We start from the raw sequence: 12,357 nt of genomic DNA on the forward strand, positions 1-12,357 counted from the left end.
GCCCACTACTTAAACACACCTGGGCTTTATCTCAAAAAGGAAAGAAATGAAAATGCAAAACTCTCTAATGCAAAGAGACAATTTCACAGAAATCCAACTGCACTGCTGCAGTTGTCCTCATCCTCATGTTTTGGCACTGTAATGAAAGAATCAAAGAAAACAAACAGACAGGAAAGAATCTCTGCAGGAGATTCATTCAAGGACATTCAACCAGTATACTCAATTGATTCGCTCCTGAGTCTCTTACAAAAAGACAGGTATTTCTTATAGCAAGTCAATGGCACAATGAGGAGCAAAAGCTTTATTTCCTAACCCTTAGCTTACTGCACTTTTTGTCTGATACTGCTTTTCATGACTGTGTGGAAACCAGAAGGCATTTACAAAAAAAGAACAAGATCCACATTATAAGGATTTTGATTTAGGGAACATATGCTGAATGCTTCATAGTGACAACAGTAAATTATTACAGTTTAATAATTATAATGCCTTTTGTGTTAGAAAATACTCATCATCCAACATGACAATTATTCTGCAATTCATTACGATGGATAATTGCATTCAAATGCTATGCTGAAAGTTAGTGAGTGCTTAGGCATAAATGATCATTATCTGACTTCATTCAGAAACTAAGAGACTATGGTTCGTAACCAGTAAAATTATATATTTATTTTATTGGTTAGTGATTATGTTGAAGCTTCAAGAACATACACATGCACAGATAGAGTACTTTAACAGAACCAATTTCCTGAGGCTGAGGAGGGTGAAGAGAGAGACTAGCTGGGTGAAAATGTTTAGACAAAAATATGAATTAAAACCGTTAAGAGTTTATTGTATGCCCTCAACTCTGTCATCTATGAATCATGCCTTAATTAGAACCAGGTTTTAAATACACTAGAAACAAAGAACTCCTTTGAGAACAACCTTATACATCTATTAATAGATGATGATAAAATTTCATTAATAAATATTAGTAAATATTTCTGGTTTGTATTTGGAAAGAAGTCTAGTAAAATCTTCCTATCATATGAGACTAATATACTTTCCACTCTATAAGCTAATGGGAAACACATTAAAGAACATCTTTGAAGGATAAAGATTAGAGTCAACAGGCCCGGAAAATCTGTATCCTGGAGTTCTATAGTTTTCTGAAGGCACCTGTTTTCAGCAACAACATGCCAGTATCAAAGACAAGAAGAAAGTCCATTATAAAGTATCTCCATGACACCAACAATGAACTACCATGGAAAAGTTAATACAGGATTCATGAATGAAGGAGGACATAACCAACACTAGGAAACACTTATGGAAAAGAGGCCTTGTCAAACAAGAGTATTATATGTCTGGTTATGTAGGGGTAGCTGCACATATGGTAATATTTTAGAATTTTAGAACCTTAATCTAGCACTATAGAACATTCTTCTTAAAACTGTATCAACAGAGAATACGTGGGTTAATAAATGGTTAACATACATCTCAAGAACCACTTCTCAAGGTGAAAAATCTTTATTTATTAAGGTTGTTTCTTGAAAGAGTTTTCCAGAAGTTGGTTAGTAGGCGAAACACTATTTAACATTTCATCATCAGTGACACAGAAACAAATTAAGATTACTGCTGAAAACACTTGCTATGATACAGACTGCCAGAGTGATAAACGACAATAGCAGCCAGGGGAATCAGTATGATCTGGATTACTTATTAGGCTAGATTCATTCAAAGACAGGTGCAATGATATATATGAAGGACAAGAAATGCAGGCCATGCATACAAATTAAGGGGCCTGTAACCTGGAAAGCAATGCTGAGAAGTATTTACTGAACAATTGTCAACGTGGTACTGCTTTCCCTCTTCCCTGAAGAAGCACACCAATATAACCTTCAGAAGTTTCTACCAAAACATATAAAAGGTAGATTTAACTGGAAATTCCACCACTATAGATAGCATTAAAGTTGCTGGAGTAAGAGTAACAGGTTGAGAGAGGTAAAACTGGGCCACCTGGACAGTGACAGGTGGGGAGGATCTTTTATCTTGATTTACCTACAGCAAGACCACCACATCTGACCATGCCCACTGCAACAGGCACCATAAAAACTGTATGCATAGTCAAGTAAAGCGCTCTGCTCAGTTGCCTAAACGCTGACCACCATGTGCAATACCCCACACTGTCTGAGGCTGCCACACAAGAGAGCTAAGGTATTCTTCCAGAATGGCAATGGAGGCCAGATGGAATACTTTAGAGCATCTCACAGGTCACTAGATATCCACGCGTAGGCTACAAAATTGAGCCGTACATATTCGGCTGCTATGACTACACTAGCATAAAAGTACAAACGCCATCATTGCCCACTTAGAGACGTGCTTGCAGATGAGTAGGAAATACATGTTACTGTTCCATTCTGGACAGACAGCAACATGTCATCAGCAAAACTTCAATGACAACAGCAAGATTACCCAGTAAAACAGCATGACACTGAGGTAGATGTATCCAGAGTATTTTACTTCCTTTCTTGAGACAACAGATACCATTGCGAAGCAGCTACTTGCTTTATATTAGAAGCTAGAAATGAAACACCCCATTCGATTAATCTCTGCCAGTGCAAGACTGATTCTTAAAAAAAAAAAAAAAAGCCTTTCATCCTTTACATGAGGCAATATCATCTGTTTAAAAACGAAACGAAACACCACACCAGAAACAAAACAGAACAAAGCAAAAAGCACAACACTTACGATATATCTGAGGAGCAGATGCAAACTTACCTTTACTTGTCGGGCCTGGCTGATAACACAGGGCAGGCTAAACAACTGCTGTACAAATGCTTTAAGCTCTTCCATAGTTAGCTTGGTCCGTGTCCTTCCACTATCTTGGCTCTGTCTGCTGTATGAATGGACATAATTAAATAATATTACATGAGAGAGATGATGATGATCCCTGGATTTACTCCCAGTGACAGAAAGCTATCAAGACTACGGAGAAGTTACAAAAAAAATTCCATCACTTGAAAACTCAAAAAAACCAAACTCCACAAGAATTCCAAAATCTTGAAAACTAAATCTGATGTAATTCTTCGAAGCATCTTCAAAAGAATTTACCCTGCTCTTCAGAGGTAGGAATGTCTAGATGACTTTCAAATTGGGTTTGTTCCAAATAGGTAAAAGAACATAGCCCCAGAAAGCTTGCTTTAGGCAGCTCAAGAAGTTGACTGCCATGACAGGCACTGACAAGAAGTATCAGGTATGTAACAGCAACAAGCTCTGAAAAGAAGTCTTATTTTCTAGAGCACTCCCTCTTGTAACCAGAGAACTGTTGAAACTGGCCTTGCCACAGGAAAAGACTGCAACTGAGTAGGACATGTTCTGCAAAGACATTTCCATTAAATATCACTCGCAGCAAATATCACAAGCCCACTGAATGCAGTAAAAGACTTAAGTGACACACTGCACAAATTAAACACTTGGTATCAATGACAAGCACAACAATTTCACAAGCAGGACAGATTTTAAACACTGAAGAGTTGTTCCCTGCTAATGAATCTATATTTTATTACTATAGAAACATTAAAGAAAAACAAAATTCAATCTTTCAACCTATGGACTTAAATATAATTGTAAAGATTAATATATTAATATAAGATTAATTATCAAATATAATTACACACTATGTAAAACTTAGAGGGGAAAAAAAGAACACTGCAGGCTTTGACTAGCTATGACAGACAGTGAGGAGTGGTGGCTGCACTGGACCTGCTGTGCCTCCAATACTCCTGCATGAGAGTGAACGGGGTGCAGCGCTCCAAGACAACCCACTGCAGGAGGGCACACTCTCTGAAACATCGTACTGGCATTCTGTCCCTAGTCCAACCATGGACTGCCATAGCACAAGATGCTGCACAAAAAGATATAACTATCCCTGCCTATGGAAACTCACAACTTTCAACAGCAGGGAGAGATACAGGATTGGAATATTGGACACACCTTCACAGCTACACATTACCTATTTTTCAGGTTTATATATAATCAAATGCATAAGGAATAGATTTTCTTTCGCTACATTCGACCATGAGTTTATTTCTGCTTTAATCCCTGCCAAATTGTCCTGTTTGAGCACTCATTTTTAATTTTTTTTTTAATAACCTTATACTTTGTGTAAATGTGATCCTTCTCAATGTATTAAATATCAACATAAATGTTAAAGAAGCTGAACATGACCTCTATATTTAAATTTCTTAACACTTCATCAAAGAGGTTTCAAAATCTTTCTCAAACCTCAATTTTGTAACATATTGCTATTTAGCATACAACAGCCCTCAGACATATATACAAGTCCTTTTTTTTTGCCCCATGGAATTCCTTTCAGCTTTAGACCAGACACACCATTGAAAGTTGTCAAATATTTCTACCCCTTGTGTTTCTTGGGATAGTGCTGGAAATCCACCAAATAATTAACTGAAGACAAGTCTGTTGAGAGGAGGCTGACGCACTCCAACAGCAGGACAAGGAGGAAGCAGCAACAGACCAGGAACAGCTGGGAGCTACCAAAATAATTAAATTTCACTCGGAACAGGGCAATGCAACCCCTGTAGCGTTGCTTCCCTCACTCAGACCAGAGTTCTAAGTGACCATGCCTCTGTGGTAGTGGGATTCTACAAGCAATAAAAACCAAACAAGAGAGCTTTCTTTACCCTTCAAATACAGCAAAAATGCTTCTCTATTTTATAACAGCTTTCCAGTTACATCAGTGGTGTAACTACCATTTCAGTGTTCAAATTCAAGCAATGATGATACGCATTATGTTCTGTGTAGCAAAGTTGGGTATTTTAATTAACAAGGTATTTACTTTTTACTCCCTCCCTTGAAAAGTCTTAAGTAATACGTAAAAACTACACATGCAAAAAAACCAACCAACTACAAAGCCAAATCTTATACTCAACAGAGGAAATGCAAGCTACAAAAGTTTACCATACAACCACTGGCACAAGAATTACAGTCACCTGATCAAATTTCTTTTCTGAGGGACTTTTATTCAGTGCACAGAATGCATAGGAGAGAAGGAAGAACACGTTGCTGAAGGCTCGTGACAGCAGAACAAGGGGACACATCCAGCAGATTGTTGAGGTAGGGCCAGCGGACAGAGTAACACTGAGGCAGCCACAGGCAAGGCAGGCAACACAAAGAACTAAGGGAGTCTAAACTGCCAGAAGTCACTGAGGCAAGACACTACTTTTTGACCACACATCCCTGACTCCCATGGTCCTTCCCAAGAAGTAAAAGACTGGCTCAAACTATGGATTGTTTTTGCTCTCTGCACTGCTCTGCTCCCCAAGATCCTTTTGTCCTAGTCAATACCGGCAAGACACACTTCCTTTGCATCTTCCAGTAACTCCACCAGCATCACAACACATTCGGCAACTTGAGAACAGCTGGCAAAAATTTAAATATTTTTGAGAAATACTGTATCAGAAGATACAACTGCGCTTGCCTCACCAACCGTAACTGGTATTTCCTACTTTTCAAGCATTTTGCTTTGCAATCCAATGTTTTAACAGATTTTCTTTCCACAGCTTTAAGCTATGTACTTAGCCATGCTACCTAAAATAAAAACATTCAGGTCAAGACTTACTTTTCATTACATTTTTACCTCTAGTTGTCTTTCCCTACAACTCTCCCACACATTCAGAGAAATACCTGAGCAGTGATCAAACGCAACTTCTCCAAAGGATTTCACGTTTCAGTACATAAGTCAGCTGAAAACAGTACATGTAACACATGGCAACCAAGTCTGCTTTTTTGGCCCTTTGTGTCATGGTATCTGCCTCCCCTACCTCTCAATGAGTCACAGCACTAAGGGCAGGAAAGACTGAAAGAAGTTAGTAGGCAGTGAGTCCTAGGGTTCTTACATTTCCAGGTCCAATCAAGTAACAAAACCAGACAGATGGAAACTGTTGAAAAAATACCTGTCCTACCTGTGTTTTTGCTTTTTGCTCAGAAGCAGCTGTGCTACTGAAGCACAGGTCTCTGCTTCTTTCACAGCATCTCTGAGCCTGCGGAAAAGATCATTCTCTGGATATTTTCTGTCTTCAGCATCTTCCAACATTACTCTCAGCTCGATCACATCTGTAATTAACAGTACATAAATAATTTGTAGGCAAAACCAAAAGAGATTTTAGGCCTGCTTCAAAGGCCTTCAATCAAGGTTCCAACAGGCTAGTTCAATTTGAAATGCAAAATGAGTCGCATTACACTCTCAGATTAGCTCGTTTCTTTTTTCCAAACAATACACAGTATTTCTCTCATTAAATGAGAACACAGAACAAATGTACGAGTTTCAGAACATCCTACTATGAATGACAGAAGTCTGACCTTTCTTGTGGTTGAGATTGGCAGACAGAGCCTCTGTAACTCTACTGACCCAAGTGTCATAAGACTGTGCTCTAACTTTCACTCCGTAGAGCAAAGAAGGAAGGTCTTCTAGTGGATACCGGTACCTGGAGATATGCAAGGAAAATACAGAAAGAGTATTAATGCCCATACAAGGGCCAGGATATTGCTTATATTGAGTTTTTCCAGCTACAAGGCCAGAAAGACAGAACATGTATAACACCTGCTGCCTTGGAACCAAGAAACAAGAGAAGAGGATAAAAACACTCCTTAAATAAAGGAAGAGAGAAGTGTGGCCAAATGTTGTGTTTGGTCACTGGTATCCAAAAAGCTATTGGATATGGAAGAAAAGTGGGGAAAAAAAATCCTGTGTACCTTAGACACTTCTTCTGCATGGGACATGGACATAAATCAGACGGATGGTATAAGCATACCAGACGCTCAGGATTACAGGAACATGTAAGAGCTGACAAGAAGCACGTGGTTCTGCAAGCTGTGCACTGACGCTCATCATCTGGAACCAGTTCAAACACCTCTTCTTCAGACATCAACACTCCCTAACAAAAAAAAATTAGACACTTGCTAAAAACTCTAATCCAGGCTGGGGGAGGGGGAAGCAAAAGTTCTTTTGCAAGCGAAGTAAGAGAGTTGTCTTATTACTCACCATCTGTACAACAGACTCCCTTAACCGTGTCTCTTCCTCTATCATTAGAGTCATCTCCTTGCAGACCATGGCAGCCAGCCCAACATCCAAGCACTCTGGATCTGCAGCCATCTTGAAGATCAGCTCCTCATGGGAGAAAACACAATGACGTCCTAGCCTTCGGTAATGACTCACACACTGACGTCCAATGGGAAGCTACAAAAAAGCGACATCTTTCATTCTGGGAAAAGACATTTCAAGATGATCTCTTAGCTCCCGCTTTCCTTCCTTTGACAAAACCTGGGAAAAGACTGAGACTAAAGAGCTGTATCTTATGGGACAGAGCCAATTATAACAACCTTAAATCACGTCACAGATGAGGACAAAGAGGATATCCATGTTGGGGGGGAATCTGCTATAATCTTATGTGCCTAACTTTCAGACACAAGTTTAAGAGCTGTCCTAAGCTCTTTTTACTTCCAGTGGAAAGAAACTGGCACCAAAAAGAAGTCATCTGGTCTATGCTAAGGTGAATGCATTGCCCTCTGCATATTACTATGCTTGGACATAGACATTCAACACAAGATACCTAGAGTTAACCAAAATTGATATTGCTTATTTTATGCCTTTGAAAACAAAAAATATAAAATGCTAGATGAATCTGATACACAGATTTCTGGTTACATTTTGCACAAGCAAAGGAAATTTCACACGGCTGGTGTGAGTTTAGCAGTTTTTCACAGAGGCTATACACAGATTACATCATAAGCACAGGAGAAAAGAACACTGACACACTGTCAATCCTGCAGACAATCTCTCTGATGAATGAATAAAATTCTCTGATTAAGGACTAAAATTCCTATTTGAAGGTAACAAAAAAGAATTTAGAGACAGATAAACTACAGATGAGATCGTACCTTCCTACTGTAAACCCTGGATAGTGATAGGACACACTTCTGACAACCTACTGAAGAATCCACATAAGCTAAGCTCTGGTGTGGCATGGCTATTAGAACAAGCACTAATATGATTTAAAGGTGCAATTAGCTGGCACAGAAGGAGAACAAAAGACTATTATATGCCTACCTCCAACACTCAAACAACAACAGCTGTTCAGGACAATACATTAATCTGTATCAAATTCAGAAAGAGACATCACAGAAATACTAGCTAAAGGTACTGTGAGATGTCACTTTTTGGTTAGATCAATACTTAGGAAGGAAGATGTTGTGGTTTAGCCCCAGTCAGCAATTAACTACCACACAGCCGCTCACTAACACTCCCCTGCTGGTGGGATGGGGGAGAGAATCAAAAGAGCAAAAGAAAACTCATGAGTTGAGATAAGAACAGTTTAACAATTGGAACACACACACACAAAAAATTGTAATGAGAAGGAAAACAAGAGGCGAGAGAGGAACAAAACCCAGGAAAAAACAAGTGATACAACTGCTCACCACCCCTCAACTGATGCCCAGCCAGTCCCCAAGCAGCGATCACTACCCCCTGGCCAACTCCCCCCAGTTTACATACTGAGCATGACATCATATGGTATGGAATAGCTCTTTGGTCAGTTTGGATCAACTATCCTGGCTGTGCCCCCCCCTCCCAGCGTCTTGTGCGCCTGGCAGAGCATAGGAAGCTGAAAAGTCCTTGACTAGTGTAAACATTACTTAGCAACAACTAAAACATTGGTGTGTTATCAATATTATTCTCATACTAAAATCCAAAACACAGCCCTATACCAGCTACTAGGAAGAAAATTAAAATAGAAAATACCAGCTGAAACCAGGACCGAAGACCACATGCCAGAGTTTCAGTTTGAAGCTGCTTAAAATTATGTGCTCATCAAAATTATTTTGTGTAATGGAAACTCACGTCAGTCTAACTGTTGTAGCAGGAACTATAAACATAAAACATACTATGTAACATAAAAGACTACTCTTCAGATAAGAAAGTTACTAACATTCTCTTTGCAAAGGTGACCTAGCAGAGATATAGCAAACATATACAGAAGAACAGACCCAATCAGCAGTACAGAAGTTCACAGCTTCAGCAAAGTTATATCCCTGGTTAAATCCAGAGTGATAGGCACGAGGAAAGGTCACAACAAACTCGCCAGCACACTGATTGGTCCTGTATACCTAATACAAGTGAGGATAAAGGGGGGGGAAAAAAAAAAAAAGAAAAAATATGAAACTTGCAACAGACTTTAATACACATAATTACAAGGCATTTGAACACCACTTTCTTTACCTATAGAACACCACAGGCAACGTAGCTACCCCAAAAGTGGTAAGGATTGGTTCTGTCTTCTTAAAATGAATCCTCAATTTACAGCCTTAGTCAAAAAAGCTGAATATATAAGCCAACAGTAGAAAATTCTCTTTATGAATCCCAAAAGGGATGTTTCTCTATCATCATTTAATCTATCGCACCACAAAGTGCAAAAGCTTCTGGAAACAGTTTATGGTTTGCTTTGTTGGGGTATTTGCCAGGGAAGCAATTTATCCTAAGACAAAAGCAAATGATAGTGACTGCTGCTTAAAGTCTGCAGTCAATTATGTTTGGTCAAAAAAGCATTTTGTAATGCTGAGATTTCTACTGAACATAAGAAAAGTATTTTACTGTCAAAAGATATTAAAAGGATTTCACAGACAAACTTGCTGCTATGGCAAGGTGGGATATTTTTTTTTAATTAAAATGTAACACAATGTACACTTGTTCTATAAAATATTTTATGTAAGAAGCTTGGCACACTCACTTCTGATATAATTTAAATTTCATGGTGAGTCTACAGAAGATTCTAGAAAATAGCTTTAAAAAACACCCCATAACTAATTAATTAAATATGTAAATGTCCACTATAAAAATTCTTCAAAGTTATGCCAAACCATTGTTACACAAATCTGGCACAGAATGAAAAAAAGAGAGCGCATAGGAGTATTTATGTAAAAAATGCTCATGTGCTACTCACTGGTACACCATGTTCCATCAGCACATTGGGGTTCATAATAGTGACCAGCTGATGGAGGAGATCAGGCTGGGATTCAAATAGCTCAGGAGCCAATTCCTTCATCACATCCTCTAGCTGCTCTGCTGCATGAGAGGGCACACCATACCATGTCTTTGGCTCTCCCCTAAAACACAACACAACCACAATAATAAACGTATTACTTAAAGGAAAGTAACGGTGCCACCCGACTGCAAAGTGTACCTCAAGTCTAGCACCACTGTCCACACAAGCCAAATATTTTGCATATAGACACAGAAGTATCTTTAATCAACAACCATCTTCTTCAGGATGTATCGTTCTAATCTGAAAAATCAATTACACTACAACACAATTCTCAACATACCTGACAGCAGATTTGCCTTGACAGGTCTAAAGTGGAAGATAATTGTCATTTACCATGCTCTAAAGGGATAAAATGGGCAATTATTTTCCTTTAGGAAGAAGAAAGTAAGTTTAACAAACAAAACCTTGGCCATCACAGCTAATGTTTAAGAGAAAAGAGATCACGGTACTCCTCCACTCACTTTAATTAGGCTTGAGGTAGTCCTATTCCTGAAACAAATAGAATAGTATACCAGCTAAGCAGAAGTGCAATTAAATATAAGCAATCCTTCTAATATACTTAACCAATTACTGAAAACCAGTGGTCTGCTGGAATCTTAAGATAAAAAATGCCTAAGAACATGATTTAGTTAAGTATGAGGGAAGAAAGAGATTAACAAGACCAAAACTAAACAGAAAATTACTTGAGAACATATTATTCCAGTCCTTCCAGTCCCATCTTAACTTAAAGAAACTGTAATGATCTAGTATCTATAGTGCTAACATTTATTTTTTAATTTTATTTTATTAAGAAGTACAAGCAGTAGCCTGCTGAAATATCTGAAACCGTTTACATAGCACTATTTAATTGTATTAATCATCTTGTCACCAAGCATCCCAAAAGTTAGGTGAGGCACAGTCCAGCATTTTCTGTGGTTCCTCCAGGCTTCAGTGACACCTGCTGGTAGGACACAGCTAGTAAACCCCAGTAAATTACTACTCTCTATCTGGGCTGCTGGAATTCACCAGCCGACACAAAACCCTCACATACTGATCTAGTTAATAGCATGCTGAGGACAATAACTGAACTCGAAACAAAATGAATCCTCCTCCTGAGCCTGTGGGTCAGATCTTACTAGCAAACATGCTTCTCCAGAAACGTGCAATCACAGTCTAAAGGCTATCAACTCATCCTTACCAGACGTACAACAAACTTTCTATTCTGAAGGGGTACTTCCCACAGCTTCCCCCTCCTTCCCCCCTGGCCATCCACTGTGACTGAGCCTGATGAACTGGGAATACTGCAATGCAAATAGTTAATCTGTCACGATTTTTCTTTTCAAACACAAAAGCTGAACTCCAGAACACTTCCAGGATTGTTCTGAAAGTCAGAATTACTTTCAAATTCCTCTTCTCTTGACTAGGAGTATTTCTGTGTATACATAGATCTGCTGCTGAACTGTCAGCTCTGAAGCCTGTGTAAGCCACTAGGCAGCAGCCTCCATTTCCAGCCTAGGGGCACACCAACTTTAAATCATAAAGCAGTGAACCAGTGAACTCTTAATTCGGTTCAAAACCAAAAGCTTTCTTAGAAAAGATGTGAGCCTGTAAAGCATGATTTTACAGTTACACTGGATTTTTGGCAACACAAGAATATTTAATCAGTTAATGAAAAACACTAAAGTGTTTAAAACAGTATCTGTATTCGCTTTTAATCAGCCTCAGCTAAGAATATGGACTGCTCATCACATTTAGCTTTTTGGTTAAAAAGTCATCAGCATGCGTAGGCATTTTCAAGTAGAACTACAAATTGACTAACAGCAAACAGGGCAGTATAAGATAGAGGCACAAAGGAGAGCCCATACCAATGCAAGTAGTTGATGGAATAGCTCCAGTGATCTTCAATATGCCAGCAAAATGAGGAGAAGCACATCCCTACATACAGCCAAGGTACCTTCATGCCAGAGATATCTGCATTGATGTGAGCAAGGACTGATTGTTCTAGAATTGGCATGTTATTCAAGTTCCAACCAGAAAGCGCATAATCCTGCCAAAAAAAGGAGAAAATTCTGAACAAATCAGAAGAACGTAAGGATACCAACTCCAGAAAAGGAAAGTACAAAGGAAGAGATAAGCCTATCCATTTCTATAGTAGAGAGTAGATAACATTCTGCAACAATGAAGCATCAAAACTAGGAAATAATTCCTTAAATACCTTAGCAATTAATCAGACTAAGATTTAAGGCCAGTCCTAGTATTTCAACATGCATAGTCCATCTTCTTTGGA

The 12,357-nt window shown here is 38.8% G+C and overlaps 1 protein-coding gene across 3 annotated transcripts in view; it reads right to left on the minus strand.

The window, feature by feature from the left end:
• KDM5A (lysine demethylase 5A) overlaps positions 1 to 12,357 on the minus strand; it is a 53,626-nt gene that overhangs the window by 19,358 nt on the left and 21,911 nt on the right. For 2 of the 3 annotated variants that reach the window (XM_072872956.1, XM_072872976.1), the window contains exons 11-18: positions 11,936 to 12,117; positions 9,990 to 10,152; positions 9,037 to 9,156; positions 7,037 to 7,231; positions 6,748 to 6,929; positions 6,355 to 6,479; positions 5,958 to 6,108; positions 2,755 to 2,872 (exon numbers count right to left, since the gene is read on the minus strand). In XM_072872956.1, the coding sequence (XP_072729057.1) occupies positions 2,755 to 2,872; positions 5,958 to 6,108; positions 6,355 to 6,479; positions 6,748 to 6,929; positions 7,037 to 7,231; positions 9,037 to 9,156; positions 9,990 to 10,152; positions 11,936 to 12,117 (1,236 nt within the window). The remainder of the gene's footprint in view (positions 1 to 2,754; positions 2,873 to 5,957; positions 6,109 to 6,354; positions 6,480 to 6,747; positions 6,930 to 7,036; positions 7,232 to 9,036; positions 9,157 to 9,989; positions 10,153 to 11,935; positions 12,118 to 12,357) is intronic. The other variant, XM_072872966.1, reaches the window with a different exon arrangement.

Source organism: Ciconia boyciana, chromosome 1 (genome assembly GCF_034638445.1).
Source record: "Ciconia boyciana chromosome 1, ASM3463844v1, whole genome shotgun sequence".
Lineage (NCBI taxonomy): Eukaryota > Metazoa > Chordata > Aves > Ciconiiformes > Ciconiidae > Ciconia > Ciconia boyciana.